The sequence below is a fragment of the Dipodomys merriami genome, unplaced genomic scaffold (genome assembly GCF_024711535.1).
Source record: "Dipodomys merriami isolate MVZ:Mamm:240054 unplaced genomic scaffold, mDipMer1.0.p SCAF_10, whole genome shotgun sequence".
NCBI classification, from domain to species: domain Eukaryota; kingdom Metazoa; phylum Chordata; class Mammalia; order Rodentia; family Heteromyidae; genus Dipodomys; species Dipodomys merriami.
In genome coordinates, this window is record NW_027202271.1 from 44,846,211 (window position 1) to 44,873,579 (window position 27,369).

At 37.6% G+C, this 27,369-nt stretch overlaps 1 protein-coding gene and 1 pseudogene across 3 annotated transcripts in view; one reads left to right on the forward strand and one right to left on the reverse strand.

Annotated features, from left to right (window-relative positions):
• Nucleotides 1-27,369, reverse strand: part of Eea1 (early endosome antigen 1) — a 102,576-nt gene that overhangs the window by 72,343 nt on the left and 2,864 nt on the right. For both annotated transcript variants that reach the window (XM_069989760.1, XM_069989751.1), the window contains exon 2: nt 883-975. In XM_069989760.1, coding sequence (XP_069845861.1) covers nt 883-975 — 93 coding nt within the window. The remainder of the gene's footprint in view (nt 1-882; nt 976-27,369) is intronic.
• LOC138838001 (cell division control protein 42 homolog pseudogene) lies at nt 9,994-11,055 on the forward strand (annotated as a pseudogene). Its single transcript, XR_011375535.1, has one exon. The product of XR_011375535.1 is annotated as a cell division control protein 42 homolog pseudogene (transcript).

Here is a 27,369-nt window from a genome sequence, read left to right on the forward strand (position 1 = left end):
CAGAGCTCAAGCCCCACAGCTGACAAACAAAAAATTAAATAAATAAATTTTATAATAAAACCTAGAATCTAGAAAGTCAACCTTCATAAAAGACAATCAAAAGGATGTATTATGAAGAAGACAGTGCAACTGGAAGGTTAAAGATACAAGAATGAATAATATAGAAAAATCTAAGTAGCAACAATACAAAACAACTTATGTAACTTATGAACACAAAAGACAATAAATATAAAATACTGGGGCTATGTGGATAACTGAGTATTAGAACACTTGCCTAACATGAATGGGGCCCAGTGTTCAATCCTTGGTAATGTACCACCAAAGAAAAAAACTACTTTTAGTGGCAATACTGGGGGTTGAACTCAGGACATTGGGCTTGCAGGTATTCTACCACTTCAGTCTTGTCCTAGTTCTCTTGGCAGCAGTATGGATGAGTTTTTTGTTCTTCTCTTCCTTATCTCCATTTTCTAACATGAGCAAATACTACTTGTTAAAAATAAGAATACTAATGCAACTTTCTATAAAATTGGTCTTGAATACATTTTAAAGACAACCTAAGTTTCATTACCCTGAATGGTTCATGATAGTACAAACACATAAAACAAGGAGATATGAATTGACCACTAATTCTTTATTAGAAGACTGAAAAAAGCTTCATTAAATCAAGATGACCGAAGCATGGGAGACAAATTGGCAGTAATACGCACTTTCTCAGTCTCACAACTGACAGGTATATACACTTCAAAAGTAATGTTCTTATTGGCAACAGACACAACATTGAGAACTTTTCCTATAAAAATAAGTCATCAATTATTGCTAAAAATAGTTGCTAATTTTCCTTTAAATGATAATGAATTTTGCCACCAAAGTATAATTTTATACCTCTGAAGAGCTTTCATTATTCACATCCACTGCATTTATGGGAGTTGCTGAAGAATCTAAATCAGAACCTTGAGAGCCAACTCTCCCAGGAGTCTGAAATATAAACAAAGGAGAAAAATCAAATCAGATATTTACAATATATTCATAAACCATGTATCAATATAAACCTTTTCTCATAAGGAGAATAAATGTCTTCACAATAATAATAAACAATAATACTTGGGGCTGGGAAGGTGGCTCAGTGGTAGAGCACTTGCCTTGCATGCCTGAGGCCCTGGGTTTGATTCCTCAGCACCACATAAGCAAAAAGAAAAAAGCCGGAAGTGGCGCTGTGGCTCAAGTGGTAGAGTGCTAGCCTTGAGCTGAAGAGCTGAGGGACAGCGCCCAGGCCCAGAGTTCAGGCCCCACAACCGGACCCAAAAAAAAAAAAAAACCAACAATAATACTAAGAGCATCCTTTATGGAAGACTTCCTGTGTAAATCACGACATCTATACATCTTATATGTATTATCATACATATAAGAAGAAATGCCATATTAAACTATTTCATGCATAAAATTATCTTACTATTGTATAAAATTACCTCCAGGTTATATGTATTATATATACATATATATATAAACATAAATTTCATGTAAGAACCTAACCATTGGTGTTAAGACTGGGTTGTCTTTCCCAAGATATTGCATACATATAAGTATGAAAAATATCTGAAATCCAACAAACACTTTTGGTTCCAAAAATTTCCAATAAGGGATATTAAATCTGTTCTTATGTTCTTCAGAATTCTGAGACTTGGTGGTCTATGAAAGTCTAATAAGACAAACAAGGGAAGAATATTAGTTGTAAAACTATGCTTTCAACACATATGCTAGAAAACACTAAAGGTACAATTCAAAAGGAACAATTACAGAGAGAAAGAGTTCACAGCTGTATCCCACCTCAGAACAGCAACTACTATAACCCAAAAGTGTTAGTGAGGCTGTACTTTGTTGTCCAAAGTATTTTGTTATCCAAAGTATTTTGTTATCCATAGGATTTTGATAAGTACTGAAGATGAAAAATACAAAAACAAATCTCTGGCCAAAACTAAAAGACAATGAAAGGAACTACACATGAGAAGTCTCCATCAAGTTGTAAAAGAGGAATGGATGGATGAAAATAGAGAACAAATATAGGAAGAATACTCAATGTACATATGTGATAAAGAAAATGGAAAAAGCAAAAAGAGTTTGGGGGCAAGGAACAGTCAGGAAGGGGTGACTCTGATTAAGAAGCACTGGACAAGTACTTAGACATGTTAAATTGTAGCCTCTTATATAGCCTTTAGAGATTTCAAAAAATATAAAATTAAATCTCCTACCTTATAATGGTTTTGTTTTGTTTTTCTTCTACTTTCCATGTCTTTTGGGCTTACATATATCATTGTTTGCTACAACTATTTTAAGTAAACTCCTTAATTAAGCTGGGCATCAGTCGCTCATGCCTCTAATACTAGCTACTCAGGAAACTGAAAGCTAATGATTGCAGGTCAGAGCTAGGCATAGCAGACAAATTCAAGAGACTCCTCTCCACTTAATCAATGAAATGCTGGAACTGGAGATATGGCTCAAGTGGCAGAGCACCAATTGTGAGTGAAAAAAATCATGGAGAGTACAAGGACCTAGAGGAGAGAAAGGAGAGCGGAGAGAGGGGAAAGAGAGGAGAAAGAGGAGAGATATAGGACACAAGGAGAAGAAAGGAAGGAAGATGGGAGGGAGGGAGACAGGGAGAGAGAGGAGGGAGAGAGAGAAGGAGGGAAAGAGGAAAGGAGGGAGGGAGAAAGGGAGGGAGGGAGGGAAGGAAGGAAGGAAGGAAGGAAAGAAAGAAAAAAGCAAGAATCCAGGCCTACTATGAGAATGTAGAAAGTCGGCCAAGGCTATTGTCTTTTGACATGTGAAAAAAAAAATCCAACCATGTACTGTGTTTACTGGTCTGAACTAAATGTGTGGTTTTCCATACCAAAAAATATAATAGATTTGCCAGATTATCCACAGTTCTGTCAAACGTGGCAACAGATCAGTGTTTCCCACAATCTCCTCCTCTGATTCAATAATTTTCTCTAACACCTCAAATAATGCAGAGAAACATTTTACTTAGACTTGCTATGAAGGATATTTAAACGGTAAAAATGAACTACCAGATGAAGGAGTATAAAGAACAAGATTTAGAAAAATCTTAAGCGTAAGAAGTATCCTGGTAGAATAGTGATTTGTTCAACAACCTGTATAGTCTCCAGATCCTAAAATGTAAGGTTTTTATGGAGGTTCTATTAAGTAGAAATGATTACTTCAATCATTCACTATCGGTGATTAACTAAATTCCTAGCCTCTCTTTATTCCTGGGGGTAAGAGGTATAGTTAGCTGAAAGTTCCAAGCCTCTAATCTTCCGGTAGTTAACTGGAGATAAGAGTCTCATAAGATTTTCCTGCCCAGGCTGGCTTTGAACCGAAATCCTCAGATCTCAGCTTCCTGAGTAGGTAGGATTACAGACGTGAGCCACCACCACCCAGCTATGATCTTTGTTTTTGATATTTACACAAGTCATGTGAATCATCTGTCCCACCCAGTATGAGATGGTACACCCCAATCTATACTTACCCATTGTGAAAAGTGCCCACCACTCTACCAATACTTGTAAACCATCTACATATAAATGAGACCAGCTTCTTAGCAAGAGGAACTGAGTACCTAGAGCCCCCTATTTTCTGTCTAGTCAGCTTTTTGAAAAAGCCATCTTCCTTATCCTGATACCTTGTCTCCATTATCCTATTGTACAGTAAGCAGCTGGACTTTGAGTCAAGTAACACAACAATCCCCAACCTAAAGCTACCTAACCAAAGAATCATTAAGCTATTTCATTAGCATAAACTAAGGTACAGCAGTAGAGGGTTTATTATAAGTAATAAAAGAAGCAAGCTCTCTTTCACTCTTCTTATCACTTAGAAAATTCCAGTTTTAGGAGCTTTCTGCCATAAAGTGGGAAGAAATTCCAACATCTATTTCTTATTATAACACAGTGTCACATCAATAGTAGAAATTAGGAAACAAACTTATTCAAGCAAGTAACAGATGCCCACAACATACAAAATACACTAGATCGTTGGTAATATATAAATAGAATCACATTAGGAAAAACTACAAAATCAGTGTGGCATGTAACTCTAGCTACTTGGCTGGGAGACAGAGATCAGAGGATTGCAGTGCAAGGCCAACCTGAACGAAAATTAACAAGACTTCATCTCAACCAATAAAAAGCAAGGCATAGTGGAATGAGTTGACATCCCAACCATAGAATATAGAGATGGGTCACATTCCAGACCTGCTCAGATAGAAATGTAAAACTCTATTCAAAAAATAATTAAAGAGGCTGGATGCGTAATTCAAGCATTACATCATCAGCCTAGTAAAAAGAAAGCCTTGAGTTCAATTCAACACCACAAAGAAAAACCTACAAAATCAATATAAAACAATATTAACCTCTGTAAACTCAGCTTAACAGACAATTCTGATGGGAGCTCAGAAGATTAAAATGCTGACAGTGTTATACCGAAATTCGGGGACCCCCAGAAGACCACCAGAGACCACGATCAATGTAAGCAACAAAGAGCAGGTTTATTGCAAGCTCAAGCTTGGTCCTCCGCGCACATGGTAACCGGTGACGCTAAGAGGCCCTGAGCATAGAATCAGCGCAGTTTTTATAGTATTAAACAAACAACTTTAAGGAACTTTTACATAAGAAATTACATGACTGGTTAACATTTACATTTAAAGCAAGCTAACCTGGGCAAATAATGATTGGTTGACCTTTACAGAAAAATGTCCTTGGTCCATAGCTTGACAGAAAGGACCAACAGAATGTATGGTATGTCTCGCCCTGGGCTCTGAAGAACGGGTTGGTTAGAAACTCTTAGTCCTAGGTTGCTGGGGGGCAACACAACTTGGGGGCTAACACCTGCCTTAAGCAAACGCCATCTATGGCTCCAAGAATTGTGCATGGCTTTCTGTCATAAATTCCTAGCATTGGGGCTAAAGTGGATCATGAGTTAAATCGCAGAACTGAGATGGAGTGTTAAACAAAAATGGAGTTGCTTAGGTTTCTTAAAACATTATATTTCTTCCCTAGGGCCTTACTGCCTCGGCCTCTGGGAGGGGTGTTGCAGCTGTGGGGGGATAATTCTGAGGACTTTGCCCCCTTGGTCAGGGCTGTAAACCCTTTGAAGTCTTTTACTAAGCATTCTAGGCTCCCAGGCTGACATTCCACTACTGAGTAACTAAAACCAGTCACAGTTAAAATCATACAAAAACCATACAATCATCTAGCACAAAGCAATTCATACAGAAGCAAAAATGGCTGTTAGGTGCTGTCATATATATATATATATATATGATTTTTTTTTACGTTCTTCAACAGAAATACAGACAATAAAGACTGTGCTCAAAAGCTTTCAGGTGGAAATTAGGACTCTTGGGAACTAGACTTGAGACCATTTTTATGTTCTAATAAAACATTTGTCTACGTTTTGTCCATGACTCTGAGGATGAATCTAAAAGTAATGGATTAAATAACCAAGTTCTTTAAAAAAGGGTATCACTATGCAGTCCAAGCTAGTCTCAAACTTGCAATACTCACACCTTAGTCTCTTAGATGTTGGAATTAGTGACCCTCAAATAATTGTAAAGGTTTAACTCATTAAAAAGAAAAAAAAAACTTTACCTTGAAAAACAATCCCATTTGCAATAGTCTCAAAACAAACAAATAACAACAAAATAAAAACCCTTAGGAATAAGTCTAACCAAGGAAGCCAAAGATCTCCAGTGGAACTATAATGATCTGAAAGACATCAGAAATGGAAAGACCTCCCATGTTCATGGATAGGTAGAAGTAATATCATGAAAATAGCCATACTGCCAAAAGTGATCTATAAATTCAGTGCTATCCCCCTCACAATCACAAAGACATTTTTCACTGAGATAGAGAAAACAATCCAAAAATTCACATGAACAACAAAAAACCACAAGCCAAAGCAATTTTAGGCAAAAAAGCAATACTGGAGGTATCACAATTCCAAACCTCAAACTTTACTACAGAACTACTTTACTACCGGCACAAAAACAGGCCTAAAGAACCATGGAACAGAACAGAAAACCCAGAGATAAAACTATATATTTACGGTTATCTGACATTAGATATGGAAGCCAAAATATAAGTTGGTAAAACATCTCTTCAATAATTAGTGTTGAAATGGGTAAGGATGGGAGGGAAAAGCTAGCAGTGAGGGTAGAGGTGACACTGTCCAAAAAGAAATGTACTCTTCACCTGACCTTTGTAACTGTAACCCCTCTGTATATCACCTTTATAAAAACATTAAAAAATAAATAATAATTAGTGTTGGGAAAACTGGATGTCCATATGGACAAAACTGGATATTAAATCTGTTGGTCTCTATGCACAAGTGTCAAATCAAAGTAGATTAAAGACCTCAATATTCTGAAACTAAAAGATAGAGTGGGAGAAACATTACAACTTATAGGAATAGGCAGGAACTTTTTGAAAGAGAGTCCCTGGGACACTGCAAATAGAAGAGAGACTTGACAGATGGAATTATATCAAATTAACACACAGCAAAGGACAAATTGCACAACTAGAAAGACAGCCAACAGACTGGGAGACAATTTTTACCAGTTATTACATCAACAAAATATCCAAAATATACAAGGAGCTCAAGAAACCCCCACATAAAAAGTGAATAAATTTTCTAGGCACTGGTGGCTCATGCCTGTAATCCTAGCTACTCAGGAGGCTGAGATCTGAGTATCATGGCTCAAAGCCTGCCCAGGCAGGAAAGTCCAGAGACTCTTATCTCCAATTAACTAGCAGAAAACCAGAAGTGGCTCTGTGGCTAAAGTGGTAGAGTGCTTGCCTTGAGCTGAAGAGCTCAAGGACAGCGCCCAGACCCAGAGTTCAAGCCCCAAGACCAACAACACAAAAAGAAAAATGAATAAATGAATCAATAAAAGAACAAAGGAACTAGAGACTTCTCAGAAGTAAGAATGGAATGGCCAATAAAGCTTTGAGGAAATGCTCAACATCCCTGGCTTTAAAAGAAATACAAATCAAAACACTGAGATTCCATCTCACCCTAGTGAGACTGGCCTGCATAAGAATTCAACCAATAGCAAATGCTGACAGGAATATGGGGAAAAGGAACCCTATTGTACCTGTTGGTGGGAGTATAAACCAATACAACCATTCTGGAGGGTAGTTTGGAAATTCCTCAAAAAAGTTAAACATAGCCCTATAATCCAGCCATACTACTCTTAGACATCTACTTAGAACTTTACAAGTTAGGATATGTTCATTGCTGTGCTATTCACATTAGCCAAGTTACAGAAACTGCCAAGATGCCCTACAATAGATGAGTGGATCAAAAAACTGTGGTACATATACATAATAGAATTTTACTCATCCATCAGAAAGAACAATATTATGTGATTTACAGGGAATGGACAGAGCTAAATAGAATAAATCATGTCAAGTGATATAAGCCAAACTCATATGTGGAAGCTAGATCTCATATAAAACTAAACATTATCATTTATACAGGGCTTTATGTATTTACCCATGAATGGGCTGACTGAAGGAAGGTATATGAAGGGTGAAAAGCCAAATGCATAATAGCTCTGAACATCTAAAGCACTATTTATCAAACAAACTCCCAAAAATGGCAACATTTTTATGTTGTTGCTTTTGTTTTTATGTTGTTTTAATTTGTTTGGTTTTGTTTTCCTTGTGGGGGGTATGGTAGACAAAGGAGGGGCACAGGAATGGACAGAAGAAGGGAAAGCAAATGCAGTAATTGTATTCAATATACATTATGATAAAAAAAAAATGAACTAGGTAAGGATGGAAGGGGGCAGAAGGGGGAAAGTGAAAGAAGGTGAAAATGCCCAAGAAGCATTCTACTCATAACCTGACTTATAAAACAAGAAAAAAAAACTTTACCTTGAGAAAAGAGCTCCATGGCACATGCTCATACAGAGCAATGTAAGAAATGGGTTTTCAAGGATTCACTTCACCATGCTCAGTCACTTAACAGCACAGAGGCCACTGCAGCCATGGTCCAAGGGGGGCCAGTTACTGTTCAAACTGGCAACAGATTGATGTGGGTCTTGTAGGCATATAGTGTTGTATGGTCATGGAGGCTTCCACTCAGATTCCAGAGGAAATCATGAGAGGCCAGGCTATGTGTACCAGGGTCAGATCCCCTGTAGGATAGCACAGAGAGTGATGAAGCTGTGAGGGTGAAGCCTTATAATAAAATGCAGACTGTCTATTGAGGAACACTGTGGGGAATGAGTGATGCCAGTCCAAGAAAGAGGCTGTGGGGGCAGGAATGCATAAGCTCCTGGAGCTTATATCATGCCACTATAGTGTGTCCCTCCCCATAAATTCCAGACATGGAGCTATGTTATTTAATGCTTGCCTTGTGATTTCAGTCTTGATTTGGCCTAATATATGGGCTAAATGAATTTTGCACTATGAGATAACCCTAAGACTTTGGAGGACAGGCACAGAATGTTATGTTTTAAATATGGAATGTCTTCCACAGGCTCATGTGTTGAATGCTTGGTGATGATTCTATTTTGGAAATCATGAAACTTCAGGTGGAAAGCCTGTCTGAAATACAGATCATTGAGGGTGTGCATTTGAAGGTTATATCTTGTCTCTAGTCCCTCTTTCCCTACTTCCTGTTTACTCGTAGGTGAACAACCTTCTCCACATATCCTAGTCACCATTATGTTTAGCTTCACCATGGGTCCAGAATCAAAGCATCCAAAAAGTATAAGCTAGAATTTATTAAATCCTGAGCCAAAATAAACCTTCGATTCTTTTAAGCTGTTTATGCCAGTTATTTTGTCACACAACATAAAGTAACTAAAACAGAACTGTTTCCTAAGACAACAAGTAATGGATTTTCTAGAAGGTATCAAATGTATCACAGCCAATACCCCTTCTTTCATATCTCACTTCTTTACCATACATCTCAGGGAGGGGAAATTATATTCTCTAGCTTAGTTAATAACATCCTTACTTCTTAAAAACCTCAATTAAAATCTAAACCAAGCAGGTATTTGCACACCAAAATTCAATGCAGCACAATTTGCAACAGCTGAACAGTAGAAACAACCAGTGTCCATCAACAGATGGGTGAACAGAAAAACATAGCATATAATCACAAGAGAATATTAAGTGAAAAAGATGAAAAATAAAAGCATAAGCTCAGTGAAATGATCTAAACACAAAGTATTACTATTGCTTGACTACACTTTTAACACCTAAGAATAATCAAATTCATAGAGGCAAAAAGTAGAATAGTGGTTACCAAGATCTCAGGAGCAGGAGAAGAATACAGTGTTATTATTTATAGGACATAGAGTTTCCCTTTGAGATGGTGGAAAAGTTACAGGAATTAATGGATGTGATGATTATATAATAATGGAATACAATGAATATCACTTAGTTTTGTACATCTTATGTTATGTATTTACTTTTTTTTTTTTTTGGGTCCCGTCATGGGGCTTGAACTCGGCCTGGGCGCTGTCCCTCAGCTCTTCAGCTCAAGGCTAGCGCTCTACCAGTTGAGCCACAGTGCCACTTCCAGCTTTTTTCTTTTTGCTTATGTGGTGCTGAAGAATCGAACCCAACGCCTAGAGCATGCAAGGCCAAGCACTCTACCACTGAGCCACCTTCCCAGCCCATGTTATGTATTTACTAGGAAGAGTATTTCATTATATTCCCCAGGCTGGTCTCCAATTCATGGAATGAACTGATTTTGCCAACTCAGCATTCCAAGTGGCTGAGACTACAGATGGACACCACCATAGATAGGTACACCCACAGAAATAAGTTTAGAGGTTTTGTTTTGTTCTTAGGCGGGGGAAAAGTTTGACATGCCAAGCAAGCACTTTACTATTAAGGTAATAATACACCAACCCTATTTTTTAAAGAAACTCAATTTGGTATTAATAGTATAACTACATAAAAAAAATAACTATTTTGAGGTCAGGCGCGTGCCCCCATCTGGCAAGCGAGGAGACCCCGCACAGTGCTGCCAACGCCTCAGCAGAGAAGCTGAGGTCATCATCAACTTTGAATTATTTAAAGTGGATACAAAACTATTTCTGTCATGCAGACAATTAAGTGTGTTGTTGTGGGCGATGGTGCTGTTGGTAAAACATGTCTCCTGATATCTAATACAACAAATAAGTTTCCATCTGAATATGTACCAACTGTTTTTGACAACTATGCAGTCACAGTTATGATTGGTAGAGAGCCATATACTCTTAGACTTTTTGATATTGTAGGGCAAGAAGATTATGACAGATTACGACCACTGAGTTATCCACAAACAGATGTATTTCTAGTCTGTTTTTCAGTGGTTTCTACGTCTTCATTTGAAAATGTGAAAGAAAAGTGGGTGCCTGAGATTACTCACCACAGTCCAAAGACTCCTTTCCTGCTTGTTGGGCCCCAAACTGATCTTAGAGATGACCCTTCCACTACTGAGACACTTGCCAAGAACAAACAGAAGCCTATTACTCCAGAGACTGCTGAAAAGTTGGCACATGATCTGAAGGCTGTCAAGTATGTGGAGTGTTCTGCACTTATACAGAAAGGCCTAAAGAATGTGTTTGACGAAGCAATATTGGCTGCCTTGGAGCCTCCAGAGCCAAAGAAGAGCCGCAGGTGTATGCTGCTGAACATCTCTTCAGAGCCTTTCAGCACAGCTGGTCTCAGCATCAAATTAAAAGCAATGTTTAAATAAAACTAAAATTAAAAATTAAAATTTGTTTCTGCAATAATGACAAATGTCCTGCACCTACCCACATGCACTCATGTGAGACAAGGCCTGTCGGTATGCCCCGCTTCGCCTTCCAAGTACTAGTTAATTTTGATAATTGTGTATTGTCAGAAAGTGATCAGTACTAGTTTTTGTTGTTTAAAAAAAACTTTTTTGTTTGTTTAAAAGTAAGGCATGCTTGTGATGACTGTAACAGACTAATTTTGAATTGTTGAAGCTGCTCCCTGGTTCCATTTTAGACAGTAATCTGGGACATTTTAGAGACTTTTTCAGGGGGTGGGGTGAGGGTCATGTGTGGGGGATCCATTTTTTAGTATTTTTTAAAAAAAGAAATTAACCAGTGGAGAGCTCTTCAGGGAGGAAGACGGATTAATTCCACATTCTACTTCCTAGAACTAGCATAGAAAATGTGTTCCCCATCTGGTGCTTAGGAAGGAGTATAGTAAATGCCTCATTTAGTAACATACTCCTTTTTTTGGGGGGGGGAGGGGTCTGGTCATGGGGCCTGAATTCTGGGCCTGGGCGCTGTCCCTCAGCTCTTCAGCTTAAGGCTAGCGCTCTACGGGGGGGGGGGGGGGGGGGGGGGGGGGAAGGAAGGAAGGGAGGAAGGAAGGAAGGAAGGAAGGAAGGAAGAAAGGAAGGAAGGAATAAAGGAAGGAAGGAAGGAAGGAAGGAAGGAAGGAAGGAAGGAAGGAAGGAAGGAAGGAAATTAGAACCAGAGACTTATAACAAAAAAAGGTCATTATACATGGTTACCAGATAGTAACTATCAGAAGCCACTACAACCTTATATACAAAGTACTTTTATAAGGAAATATGCTTGTTCACTGTCTGTTCAACCTCAGACTGGGGCTGCATTTATGTTTAATCATTGTAACCAAAGATTATTGCTCTTTTGATATTTGGCAAGGACCAAAAGCTTTGTCATCATATCCTATTGCCATTATTATTTAATGGTTTTAGTTGGCATGTAATATAAATGTTCTTTTTCTTTTTCTGATCCCTTTCTACTCCACAGGTCATTTTTTTTTAATTGTATTTTATTTTATTTTCCACAGGTCATTTTAAGAAGAGAAAATCACCTAAATGATGGCATAGTTGATGGCAATACAGAGAAAAAAGAAAGGTAAGGTTCCTAAAGCCTTCTGTGAAAAGGGAGGAAGAACCAGATTGGATTTGAGAAGGGGCTCTAAGGCTACACCAGCTGTGGTAGAACTATTGAAGAAAGGCAGAAATGGCTACAGTGTTCAAGCAAAATAACTGATCGGTTTCAAGGGAATTCAATCATACCTGTAGCATCCTCTCCTAAAGAGAAGTTAGAAAGCCTGACAGAGGGTAACAGCACCATTGAGCTAGGCCTTCCTGAACCTTCACTGTCCATCAAACATTCTGATTCTAGTCCCAGAAGCCTTTCAATAAAAATTCTCCCTTCTATTAATGAGAAAAAAAAAACTAGAAGTCTAAAAAAAAACTACCAACCTGGGTAGAAGGCATTAAATTAAAATCAAAATGTTTTTATTCTTTGATAATATTTATAGTCAAAAGGTGTTAGAATATAGGACTCCCAAATATTATTAATGGGAGTATAAAAAACTTACATACCCCAAATTGTTACTAGCATGTCATTTACAGCATGATCTTCAATGGGGGATTAGTTAAATAAATTTCAATAATTTACATATGAATATAATACAGTTATTAAAAGTAAAACTAGTTCTGACCGTGCTGATGCTGAAAGATTTGAAAACTATTACAAGGGAAAAATAGAAACTCATATAAAGAGCATGATCATCTTAATGGACAGCAACCAAATTTATGAAAGAATACCTAGAAAAACATTAACAATGATTACTGGGGAAAATATTTTCTTTTCATTTCGTACCTCTTGTACTCCTAAACCTAATTCCAAACTCTTAGCACAAAACTTCATACAAAATTTTTTTTTTTTTTTTTTTTTTGGGTCCGGTTGTGGGGCCTGAACTCTGGGCCTGGGCGCTGTCCCTCAGCTCTTCAGCTCAAGGCTAGCGCTCTACCACTTGAGCCACAGCGCCACTTCCGGCTTTTTTCTTTTTGCTTATATGGTGCTGAGGAATCGAACCCAGGGCCTCAGGCTTGCAAGGCAAGCGCTCTACCACTGAGCCACCTTCCCAGCCCCCATACAAAATTTTTTTTAAGTTCTTTTCCTTTTGCTTTAAATTTTCACCCTTGAGAAAACGCTTCTCATTCCAATTGGCATTATAACCCTAAATTTAAGCTTTCTTCATAATTCATTGCTAATCTTTTTATTGTCTTCAGATCCTTCTAATTTCTTGAATTTCTTAAAACTGAATATATCCCAATCAATATCAAATCCTTAATCAGAAAGCTTAATCAGGGTTTTGCAATATGACCTTATCTAGAAAAATTATGGTATCATAGAACTCTCCATGTAACTTCACAGATGCTTTTCAATCCATCATAAAACATGTGCAACAGAAAGTATCTTTCAAAATATACTACATTTAGCCCTAATGTATTTAGATCAGCTTTCCATTGAATATAATTTCTATTTTCTGAGTTTTATCAACATTTACAACTTTCAGTTGAATATAATTTCTATTTTCTCAACTGTATCTCAACATTTACAACTTTAAGCAAGCAAATATGGAGCTACATTGCAATATTGTTTATGGTGAATTGAATGCAAACCTATTCAATTTGCCTCTTGAAGACCACCTAAGAGGCTGGTTATCCACCCTGTTGTATTGGATTCAACTTCTACTTCTCCAACAAAATTTCTCCCATGTAACAACACATAACACTTATCTGCCTCTAAGTCCTTCCTGCCTAAACCTATAAACACACAATACTAGACAGGAGAAAAGAGTCAGAAGCATCATATATCCATCTAACTGCAACTGGATGTGTTTTCTTAAGAACAAGTAAATGCTCCAAAAACAAAGGTCCAACTAAATCTAGATATAGTGACTCAGCTTATCCAACTTATAGTTAGCCATTTAGAAGCTTCCTAAATTTAACTTTCTTAAGTATGAAATTTCCCTTTGTAAAGTGGTACAAATAATAGCTTCACTAAAGTAATATGCAGGTTAAATAATAATAAAAGGAAAATGTTTAAATCAGTACCTGATTTTGTGGTAAATCAACTACAAATAATAGACACATGACTGTAAGTTCTCCAAATAAAGAGGTCTAAATTCAAAATCTGAAAGACAGAAGGCACTCAAAATCATCCATTAAGAGCTACATTACTTCATAATTGAAAAACTAAGCCCTAGCAAGAATAACTTGCTTGCCTGATATCATTATGGTATCTAACAATAAAGTTGCAACTAAAATTTACATTTCCAAGGTCTCAATCAACAGTCTCTCTATAATCTCAACATGTTTCTCATTCATAGTTCCCAAAGCAATCAAGACAACTTCTCTTGTTTAAATTCCACTGATAAACTACAAAGACACAGCAAGAACATAAAGCCCTTAAAGGTTCCAAAATTGTAACTCCGCCATTTGTTTGAACCTTAGATTGGCCAATTTAAAAGTTTATCTATAGAAACTAAATCAAATGTACTACCAATTATTATATACGCTTACTTCTCTTACAGCTATTTTCAAAACTAAAAGTTAACTTGGTGGTTATTAATGGTTACATAAAAGCAATTTTCCTCTCCAATGCAGCCAAGAGACTGGGACAATCACAACTAATTATAGATTATATATTACTACTAACTAAATTGGGTTTACAGACATCATAAACAACTTAATATAAAGATTAAAAATTTTCTAAATATCTAACAAAAAATGAATTGACATATTTTAAACAAGTTTTGGGTATAGAATGTCTTGACTCTCAAATAGTGAGCCCTAAAATACTCAAAATAAGAACTTTCAGTCTAGTTTTGAGAATTTCCTCAAAAATCACCTAGAAGAACAAAGAAAGAGTCTTAACAGTAAAGTTTCTTAATATGGCATGGACAAGCCTCCTCAAATTCCAATCTAATAGAATTTAAAAATCTATTACGTAGCACTTTATAATGTAACAAATTTTAATTCTCTGTGTATGAAGCTTACTATAAAAGATACATAGAATACCACCTTCAATATTTGGCTAGAGGTATATAGCTCAGTAGTAAAACACTTGCCTAAAATACACAAGGCCCTAGGTACATTCAACAAAATCTGAAGATGTCATAAAAATCAGTATCTATCCTGAATATAATTAGTTTAAAGATGCAAGAATCCCAGAGAAAGGCTATCCAAATAGTAGATGACTCTCATAATTCAGGTTATAGAAAAAATCTAGACAGAAATCTTCATGTAGGCTGGGAAGGTGGCTCAGTGGTAGAGCGCTTGCCTTGCAAGCCTGAGGCCCTGGGTTCGATTCCTTAGCACCATATAAGCAAAAAGAAAAAAAAGCCAGAAGTGGCGCTGTGGCTCAAGTGGTAGAGCACTAGCCATGAGCTGAAGAGCTGAGGGACAGCGCCCAGGCCCAGAGTTTAAGCCTCATGATGGGACCCAAAAAAAAAAAAAAAAAGAAATCTTCATGTAGGAGGATTCTTGGGAAGTAGTACTAGGTGGAAAGAAGACTGACTGGACAAAGAGAGAAGTTAAACAGTACACAATTGGAACCACAAGTAGCACTAGACTTAAGAATTGTAAAGTTGGAATGGCCCTTCACAAAGGTCCCTAATTAAGACAAAGAGATGATTCTTCCAGGAGATATAAGCTTAGGGAAAGAAGCTTTCTTCTGCCAGGACAATTCCCTGGGGGGAAAAAGATGTAGCTATAACTCCAGGGGAACGTGTCTCCACCCTAAATGGGGATATAGGTATCACACTACAATAATGAACCTTACTTGCATGTGAGATACCATGTGTGGGAAACACTGTGGGGAGAAAAGGTCTCAGCAGAGGACATAGCCTGATAGCTCCTAGATCTTACTATGTGAAAGATGCTGTCATCATCACCTTACATGAGCTATATCAATGAATTATACCATTGCTTAAAGATATCTGCTTTTTCTCAATAAAAATGATATAACATACCTAAATGATATAACATACCTAAAACACTAGGTAGAGGATACAAATAATCTACATACTCAAGATCCTGGTTCTTCCTTTGTATTCAACTAAAACTTTTGCCTGAAAAGCACTTTAGATATTAGCTAGGTGATGTCTTTATTGGACAGTTAAAAAGAAGAGGAAAATTTCCTAATCATGATGGTAACAGAAGTAGAACTTGAACTCAAACCTTTTGATTCTAAATTCAGTGATTTCTCTACTTGCTCTGGTACCTTACAATCAAAAAGCTTAATAAAGTCAAAATAATCATGAGGTAAGAATATTTTTTGTAAAAGTTCAGAAAATGAGAAATTTGAGTTTTACATTAAAGGAATGTAAAATGATAATCTACTGGAAGAAATATTTAATATTAATAATAGCTAACATATATAGTAAATAACAATCACAACCCTAGGTACTTTATTTGCTTCATATTGTTTAATACTCATAATAATCCTAACTAAAAATAAAAGATTGTTCATATTTAGCCAAGGTAAAAATAAGGTCAGCCAGACACTGATGCCTCATGCCTGTAATCCTAGCTACTCAGGAGACTGAGATCTGAGGATCACAGTTGCCAGCCCAGGGCAGAAAATTCCCCGTGAGACTATTACCTCCAATTAGCCACTCAAAACCCAGAAGTGGCACTGTGGCTCAAGTGGTACAGCACTAGCCTTGAGCAAAAAGAGGTTCAGGGAAAGCACCCAGACCCCGAGTTCAAGACCTACAACTGATCAAAAAACAAAAAGTAGCCTCAAACAAGCTATTGTTAGTTAAGATCACAAATCCAATATTAAGCATGACTTGGATTCCACCTGATAGTGGATGCCACAGTCCTAAGCTATTTCTCAATTTCTTTTCTCAGCTTTCCAAATTTTCCTGATGTCCATTATTCATCTTCATAATCCTCTTGCCTCAGCCTCCTGAGTACTGACTGAATTCCAGGTGAATGTCACTATGCCTGCCCAGCACTACAAAAAAATCTTACAGAACAAACTAAATAAATTCTTTTTAGAGATCTAACTCAATATGGCCTACCAGTTAATGTAACTCCCATAGAAATGTGTTTGGATATAGAAAAGTATAAGGTTTAAAATATTTTTCAGCCGGGAGCCAGTGGCTCACGCCTGTAATCCTAGCTACTCAGGAGGCTGAGATCTGAGGATCGTAGTACAAAGCCAGCCCAGGCAATAAAGTCCTTGAAACTCTTCTCTCCAATAAACTACTAGAAAACTGTGGCTCAAGCGGTAGAGCCTTTGTCTTGAGCTGAAGAGATGAGGGACAGTGCCCAGGCCCAGAGTTCAAGCCCCACAACCGACAAAAAATAAAAATAATAAAATATTTTTCAAATATTATTTAGATATTAAAACCCAAATGAGATACCAGAAAACATTCAGGTTAATAGATTTAGGTAAAACTCATCCACAGTCTGATATAGAAAACTAAGATGAAAAAAATGATGTGATTTTTATTAAACTGAGCCTACTGCTATGCTCATGCACTACTTAATCATATGCAACTAAATCTATGCAACTAAATTGTTCATGTTACTCATTAAATATATGAATTAATCTTCTGGCATGAGTGGCTATGATGCATCCCAAAGTAAGCTTCTCTACCATGCTTCACTTTAAGAACAAAGCTCAAGACAGCCAGGTTTTATGATTTCATACCTCTTGCTTATTAACCAGATGACTGCCTGGACCCAGCAGCAGCTGGGCACAAGCTAGCACTAAAATGGCTCAGTGGCAGTAAATAAAGAGCTCCCAATACAAGAATGAATTAATGGATCCTATGTTTAGGATTTTTAATTGCAAAGTGTGAGCAGAAAATGATTGGCTTCTGAGCTAAAATTGCAGTCATGAGCTAAAATTGAGCAAATCAAAGTTATAAACCAGGGGCTGGGAAGGTGGCTCAGTGGTAGAGTGCCTGCCTTGTATGCATGAGGCCCTGGGTTCAATTCCTCCACACCACATAAGCAGAAAAGGCCAGAAGTGGCATTGTGGCTCAAGTGGTAGAGCCCTAGCCTTGAGCTGAAGAACTGAGGGACAGTGCCCAGGCAGAGTTCAGGCCCCGCAACCGACAAAAAAAAAAAAAAAAAAGATATGCAAAGTTATAAACCAGCCAAAGTTTGAAATTACCATAGATTCTGAATGTGCAAAAGCTATGTAGACAGGAAAACAAACTGTAATCAGAAACAAAAGAGCACACACCAAGTCTATTTAACAGCTGAACTCTATAGTAAAAATCTATAATATAGTCTATATAATCTATATAAAATCTATATATAATCAGACCTTTGTTACTGACAAAATGTCTGGACAAAACAATTTAAGAAAGAAATATATATTTTGACTCAAAGTTTAAATGAGTTTGTCATAGCAAGAAAGGTACGGCAAGGTAGCACATAGTTCATGCATGGCAGAAAGAAAGTGGAGAAAATACCAGTATCAACTAGCTTTCTCATTTTTTCCATTTCATCTTAGTCCAAGCATATGGATGTGCCACTTACATTCAAAGCAGATCTTCCCTTCTCAGTTAATCATCCTTGGAAATACCCTCACAGAGATGCTTTGAGGTGTGCTTTACTAATTTCCTAACCATTGCTCAATCCAATCAAACTGAAAATCAAGATTAAGCATCACACCCTTCATGAAGGTCCTGAACTGTACTGCACTGAATCCTGTGAAGCCTTCCAGTTTAAAAAAGAAAGGTTTCAGAGGCTCTGTCCCATATAACATTTTTGCTTCTGGACTTCTATTAAAGTCTAATCTTTATTTGTAGGGAACTCTGGAGCTTACCTGTGAGACTAGGGAAGGGTTAAGAGGTTGGAATCTCACCTCTTCAGTGCTCAGAAGGCTGAGAACTGGACCTTGGAAAGGTCAAACAGACAAGGCAAGACAAATATTTAAATCACAATTAACTGGACCCTAAGATGTTTAAGTTAGAGTTGTACATATCTAACACTTGCCTCGACTTGTCCCCTGAATGCCAGACCTGTATTTCTACTTGGACACAGAACATCTTATTTCCACTGGTATATCTAGACCTCTAGTTCACACAGCTCAAGGCTGGTGTTCTACCACTTGAGCCATAGCCACACTTCCTATTTTCTGGTGGTTAATTGGAGATAAGAGTCTCACGGACTTTCCTGCCCAGGCTGGCTTTGAACTGCGATCCTCAGATCTCAATGGCCTGAGCAACCAGGATTATAGGCATGAGCCACTGGCGCCTGGCTCCAAAAAACTTGAGATCTTGAGACTAAGTTAGATGAATGTGTTCCAGTTAAATGTTTACTACTCCCTCTGCTCCCTATTAATACAGAAGTCAATTATCACTATATATATATGTATATATATATATATATATATATATATATATATACATACTATACTTCATGTTAATGGCTGTAAACACAGATAAATTGATACCCTATTTTCTGTACCTACCTGTAGTCACCTTCCCTGTATTGAACTAAATAAGCTTTTTAATGGGAGCTCAGGGTTCAGAAGCCAGTGAGCACTGGGCCCCTTGGTACCTCACTTTTCCATTCTCTGTCTCCTTTCTCATTTCTTCAGCTCCAGTATCCTGTCATGCTGCCCCGGTTGCAGGTAACACATTTATTATTGTGGAGTACAGCTTTCTAAGCATCCTTATCCTATTATTGAACTAACTTGACAGATCTCTTATTCTTTTTTTGTCAGTCATGGGGCTTGAACTCTGGGCCTAAGCACTGTCCCTCAGCTCTTCAGCTCAAGGCTAGCGCTCTACCACTTGAGCCACAGCACTACTTCCGGTTTTCTGGTAGTTTACTGGACATAAGAGTTTCATAGCTTTTCCTGCCCAGGCTGGCTTTGAACAATGATCCTCAGATCTCAGCCTATTGAGTAGCTAGGATTACAGGTGTTTACCACGGTGGCCAGCAATCTCTTATTCTCAGAACCAAAATAATCAGAGTTACTGTCACTTTTTCAGATCCATAGTAAAGTTTATTTATAGAAGAATGATCTAGAAAAGATGTTCTTATGATTTAGATAACCATGGACAGCCATGTTAAAGGCTTGGTCACCAGCCAAGGAACTACTTGGAAGATAACAGAATCTTTTAAAGGTGAGATGCCAGTCATACAAAGGATAGGGGACATACAAAGGATAGGGGACTTTGGCCCTTCTCTTTGACTCCCAGCTACCATAAAGTGAGCGAACTTCTGCCAAATGTTCCTGGCCATTATATTCTGCCTTGTCATAGGTCTGAAAGAAAAGGACCTACTAACTGAAGTACGTGAAACCATGAGTCAAAATAAACTTTTTTTCTTTATAAGCTGATTGGCTGAGGTGAACTTGAGCTTTCATCATCTCCCAGAGTTATAGTCAGAGGTCCCCGAAATTTTGATTTGATAAGAACTTCGAGTCCTTTTTTTAAGGGCCATGTAGAGTACCTGCCTCAAATACACAAAGCTATAGGTTCAGTCTAAAGCACTGAAAAAAATAATTCTAATGTGTATTTTAGCAAATACAGTAACTTTCTGGCTGGTCTTTTCCTTAATGAAATCCTTTCTACAAAGCAACCATCAAGAAGTCACATATGTTATTTACCATAGCTAAGATATGGAACCAACCCAGATGCCCCTCAGTAGATGAATGGATCAAGAAAATGTGGTATATATACACAATGGAATTCTATGCCTCCATCAGAAAGAATGACATTGCCCCATTTGTTAGGAAATGGAAAGGTTTGGAAAAAATTATATTAAGTGAAGTAAGCCAGGCCCAAAGAAGCATAGGTCCCATGGTTTCCCTTATTTGCAATATCTAGTATAGGTATGAGTCAAGCGGAAAAGGTCAGATAATGTGATGTTAGGAAAATGAACCCTTAAATATGTATTTTAATGTTTTCGTTTCTTTCATGCATGTGTTTCTAACGCATTTATAAGATTATTTCTTTGTTGCTTTGTATGTCCCTCCCCCACAGTGTAACCCCCGCTTTCACTATATTTGATGTCAGTATAACATGTGGAGGAGATGGGGACAAACAAGTCGTTTAAGGATTCAGGTGGACCTGTTGCAACAATGAGAAGTACAAAATATCATGTCAAAACCAACTTTACAATGTCAGTGTGGGGGGGGGGGAAGGGGGTATAATTGGGTGGGGGGAGGGGGGAGGCTGGGAAGGGAGGTGAAGGGTAAACAAAGGAGGAGGCTGCAATGCTTGGTAAGAAATGTATGCATTATCCTGCCCATGTAATTGTAGCCTCTCTGTACAGTATGTTCTCAAATAAAATAAAATTAAATTAAAAAAAAAAAAAGAAGTCACATATGTTACTGAACTACCAAGCATCAAGCACCACATTGGACCCCAGAAACACTTAAGAAAATAAATAAAATCTCCTTCACAGTCTGGAAGGAGAGAAGTCAAATAAATAAATTACAAAACCAATGGAGTAGTATACTCAGGCAGCTGAGATAGGAGGATTACAAGTTTAAGACCAGAATGGGCTACGCAGAGAGCTTAATGCCAGCTTTGATTAAATAGTGAGACCTGGCCTCAAAAATAAACTGGGCTGGGAAGGTGGCTCAATGGTAGAGTGCTTGCCTCGCATGCATGAGGCCCTGGGTTCGATTCCTCAGCACCACATAAACAGAAAAAGCTGGAAGTGGCGCTGTGGCTCAAGTGGTAGAGTACTAGCCTTGAGCTGAAGAGCTGGAGGGATGGTACCCAAGCCCAGAGTTCAGGCCCCACAACCAACAAAAAATAAAATTTAAAAAAACTGATTAAACTTTCTAAAAATTTTAATTGATATTATACAGTATTTGTTAAAATGCTGGGTAGTATGGTAACTACTTTAAACTTTGCATCCGATTTACCCCCATGAGTAGAGAAACCCAGAGCTTAAATGATGGCTTAATGCTCTCAATTAGTACAGGATGCTTTGGACAAATGGCCCTTAGTGTCACTTGAATTGAACAGTAAACAAATGGACAACAATTAGCAAGGGATGGCAAAGTCAGTGTATACACAGAGTATGTAAGGATGATGCCCCAGTATGTGTAAAGGGACCAGGGAATTAAGGGCTAGAATGATAAGTTAAAGTATAGGTGTCTCCTATAGACATGGTTAAGATATGGGTAAGAAATATCTCCCCAAAAGACTTATGTGGTGAAAATTTTGTCTATAGGTGGTGGTGTTATTTAGAGGTAACTGTATCTTGAGGTCAATAACTTAGTCAATGATTTTAATCCACTATTAAGTTTATAACTGAACATTAGGAGTTAGGAACTATTAGAAGACTAGGTAACTGGGGGTGTGCCTTTGATGAGTATATCTCATCTGTAATTCCTCCCTGGCTTTCTCTCCATATCCTGGCTGCAAGAGGTGAAAAGCTCTGCTTCACTAAGCAATCTCCCCTATTGTATTCTACCTCAGCAAAGGTCAACAATGATGGGCCAAGAGATTTTATAAAAACTCTGAAACACATGAACCTAAATAAACTTTTCCTCCTTTAAATTGTCTGTTCAGGTTTTCTGCCACAGAGACAAAAGACTAATGCTGAGGCTTGAGTAATCACTAACAAATTTTAGGTAGAAAAATGACAACACTGACTTGCTTTTAATAGATTCACAGAACATATTTTTGGAAGATCTTCCTTCCAAAAAGATCTTTAGGAGGACCCTAACTGCCCACAGTATACATCAGAAAAGTTTATTAAGTATCCCCATCCACATGCTGAAATACAGTCCCCCTATTCAGTATGAGGCTATATGACACTCATGTTTGCCTGGTACATTTTCAAAACAGCCTTCTCTCCCTTGCCTCTCCTTCCTTGAATCACTTTCAGTCTCTGCATACTTTTCAATAATCTCCATTTTCTGCATTTCCCCACCCCAAATTTATTGCACAACAGAATTAGTTATGATTGTGCTCCAAACCCTTCCTCAGTATAACTACTACACTGATTGCATTATACCTATAAGTAACTATCATCTCCATTAAACTCACATGTTTTATTCTTGGGGTGTTTTAATCCCAAAGCCCAGCCACAGTAGTTAGCAAAGAATACATGATCAACAACAACATGTTAAATGAATGTCAAAATATATACTCTGGAGCTCTCATCTATAAAAAAAAATTTAATGTATTAAACAAAACAAATAATGTCTTAGTCTATTTTCTTTTGCTATAATAGTACACCTGAAGATGGACAATACATTTTAAAAAGGGGATAGGGAAGGGATTTGCAGACAGACAGCAAAGTGTGTTGGCATTTGATAAGGAACTCTGCTGCTGCTCCCTGTATAGCAGTACAACAGAAGGGGTAAGGGATGCAGACAGCTGCAGAAGAGAGGACAAGACAGATCCAGGAGAAGCACCAGCTTCACGTTATAACAACCTATTCTCAAAGGTTCTAATCTAGTTTTAAAGAAATAACCTAGTCTCTTAAGAAAGACATTAATCTACTTATAAAGACAGTGTTCCCAATGGAATATTATGCAGCCATTAGAAATGACAAAATAATGGCATTTGAAGGAAATGGATGGAGCTAGAAGGAATCATGTTGAGCGAGGTAAGCCAAGAACGAAGAGACAAACAGTACATGGTCTCCCTGATAAGTGGATGATAAATCCAAAATGTTAGGTGATATGACAAAACTAACAGGACTTAAGAAACAAAGAACTCCCACTCATCTGGTTGAACCACTACCAAATATCCCCATGCTGCTGATCATATATATGGTATATAACACGTGAGCACCGTTATATATTACAGACTGTGATAGACAATTTGCTCCAGGAAAGTTAGAATGAACTTGTGACTTTAAACGAGCATCATTATTCCACAATACTGTGAATTACCGGAAATTAAGTAATCACTTAATCACAATCAAAAAAAAAAAAAAAAAGAACCTTGGGGAAGGGAGGGAGGGAGGGGATGGTAGGGGGAAAACAATGGAGGGGTAACAATGCTCAAGAGGAAGTGTACTCATTACCTCACTCATCTAACTGTAACCCTCTGTATAGTATCTTTACAATAAAAAAATTAAAAAAAATAAATAAATAAAGACAGTGTTCCTATGACCTAATCACCTCCCATGTTGACTGAGAGTCAACATGACATTTGGTGGGGGCAAGTCATATCCAAACTACAGCATGCAGTGATTTTTTTAAGTATTCAAAAAATTATAGTATTTAATAATTATTATTATTATTATTACAGCAAAATACCAACACTAGTAGTATGTAATATGTATAGATAGGTTCCGAAAACCATATAGTAAATGGTGTGGAGATACAGAACCTGTCCCCTTAAAGAGGAAAAGTTTGTGATATGTCCTAAAGTTTATATATTAGAAACTTCATCCTCAATGCAACAGTATTGGAAAGTCATGAGGGCAGAGTGCCCTCATAAGTGGATTAATGTCATTATTACAAGAGTAGATTCACTATTAAAAGAGTTAGTTGTTACAAAAGTAAACTCAGTCCTCCTCTTTCTCTTTTCCCTTCCACTTAATGCCGTGTGATAACACAGAAGGCCCTTACCAGACATGGGCCCTTCAATCTTGAACCTCTCAGCCTCCAGAAATATAAGAAACAAATTGCATTTCTTTACAAATGACCTGGCCTGAAGTATTTTGTTATAGTAACACAAAACGAAGAGGAAAAGGAAATATATTCTTCAAAAATGTCATAGAATAAAAACAAATACTGTAAAATATTCCGGATGCAGAGAGGCCAAATTAAAATAACTAAATACAATGCCTACTAAATATCAGCTAGATATAAAATGTAGTTCTGATTCCCATACTAACAGTAGCATATATGAAACAAAGGACATGATCAGATAAACTACAAGATTGGAATTATGGATAGTAAACTGAATTAACATAAAATTATGAAGGTGACAACTATACTGTAGTTGTTTTTTTCTATTTTTTAATGGAAGTATTCAAAATGAAGGCATATGAGTAATTAATAAATGACTCTGGGGAAAAAACATTCATAGAGAAAAAGAAAGGAGAGCGACTCTGGGGAAAAATCATTCATAGAGAAAAAGAAGGAAGAAGGGAAAAAAAAAAAGTGAGCATGCCAGGCACTGGTGGCTCATGCTTGAAATCCTAGCTACTCAGGAGACTGAGATCTGAGTATCACTGTTCAAAGCCAGTCCAGGCAGAAAAGTCCACATGAGACTCTTATCTCCAATTAACCACACAAAATCCAAAAGTAGCACTGGGGCTTAAGTGGTGGAGTACAGACAAGCACAAAGAGGTTCAGGGACAGCCCTCAGACCCTGGTTCAAGCCCCACAACCACCAAAAGAGAGAGAGAGAGACAGACAGACAGACAGACAGACAGACAGAGAGACAGAGACAGAGAGACCAGAGAGAGACACAAGAGAGACACAGGGACACAGAGAGACAGAGAGACAGAGAGAGAGAGCAAATGTTAAAGCAAATAAGGTAAAATGATAACAACCGGTGAATCTGGGTAAAGAATGTAAGTGTTTATTGCATTATTTAACTCTTGAAACATTCTATAAGTTTAAAGTTTAGTACAAGTAAGAAGTTTAAAAGTACTGTATACAGGGGCTGGGAAGTTGGCTCAGTGGTAGACCGCTTGCCTTGCATGCCTGAGGCCCTGGGTTCGATTCCTCAGCACCACATAAGCAAAAAGAAAAAAGCCGGAAGTGGCCCTGTGGCTCAAGTGGTAGAGCGCTAGCCTTGAGCTGAAGAGCTGAGGGACAGCGCCCAGGCCCAGGGTTCAGGCCCCACAACTGGACCCAAAAACAAACAAACGAAAAAAAAAAGTACTGTATACATTCAACTAACCTTTATTGTCCAAAACAGTGCCCCTAACTATATGAGGCTGCTTAACAGGTTAAATGTGGTTACTCAAATTGAGATGTGCCAATAGATACAAAATAAAAAATGTAAAATATGTTGACAACTATATATTGATTGCCTGTAAAAATATCTTAAATATACCAGGTTAAATAATATAGTATTTTCAAGATTAATCGTCATTCCATTTTTACTTTCTTTCTATCTTTTTTCTTTAAAAGTCACTTGATTTTAAGCAAGTTAAGAGTAGTGACAGTGTCTATTCATTGCTGTCTCCAGTAATCTAGCACATAGAAAATATAAATAACTATTTGTTGAAAGGCATTATGCTAAAGAAGGATAAGTAAGAGAGAAATTAACTCACTCTCATATCTGAATCTTTGCTTATAACACCTTCCTACACTGAAACTTTGCCTCTTCAATGTATATTTTCTTTTGGGGGGGGGAGGGGTGTCCGGTCATGGGGCCTGAACTCTGGGCCTGGGCGCTGTCCCTCAGCTCTTCAGCTCAAGGCTAGCATTCTACCACTTGAGCCACAGTGCCACTTACAGCTTTTTTTTTTTTTGCTTATGTGGTGCTAAGGAATCGAACCCAGGGCCTCATGCATGCAAGGCAAGCACTCTACCACTAAGCCACCTTCCCAGTCCCTCAATATATATTCTTCATCTCACAATTTTCTCCAAAGTGTACACACACACACACACACACACACACACACACACACACACACACACACACACAAATCCATTCTGCCCATTTTTCTGTACTACTATAGCCTCTACTGATATCATTTACTTTAGCACTTAACATATAAGTTCCTTTAAGCAGAAATTTATCCCTTATATTCCACAATAACTAGCATAGCACTAATCATATCAATTGGGCAATGAGGAGAAAGGGGTGTAATGGCCAAAAAAAAAAAAAAAAAAACAGAAATGGATCAGAACTGGGAGATTTGACTCTAGTCCCTAGATGTCTTTAGTATTTAACTGTTACTTTACATAAATCACTATCATTCAGTTTTTACTTCCTAACTTTTAAAATCAAAGATACAGACCAGGTAATCATGTAAGCTCTTCTATTTTACAATTCTGGAATAATTTAATCCATTCTTTAACAATATCCTTTAGGGCTGGGAAGGTGGCTCCGTGGTAGAGCGCTTGCCTTGCATGCCTGAGGCCCTGGGTTCAATTCCTCAGCAGCACATAAGCAAAAAGAAAAAAGCCAGAAGTGGCGCTGTGGCTCAAGTGGTAGAGCGCTAGCCTTGAGCTGAAGAGCTGAGGGACAGCGCCCAGACCCAGAGTTCAGGCCCCACGACTAGACCCAAAATATATATATATAGATATAGATATAGATATAGATATAGATATATCCTTTATATTTACCAATGAAAAAGAAATCTAATATTCTACTATTACTAAATTCCTTGAGAAAGAAATGGCAGCAAAGTTTACAAACTGCCTAAGGTAGTAAATGCTAATCATTTTTCTGGACATCAAGCCTTTTAAAGTCAGGTTTGTCTTCACAGAACTATAGGCAAAATACTCAGTACATACATATTGGAGCTACCACATCACCCTTAATGTTTCACTAGACCATTCTAAGCATCAGCGTGACATCTTTATTTTAGTAAGCTAATGAAAGAGAAAAGAAGGCCAACGGGAAAAAAGGAAAGGAGAATGAAGAAGGA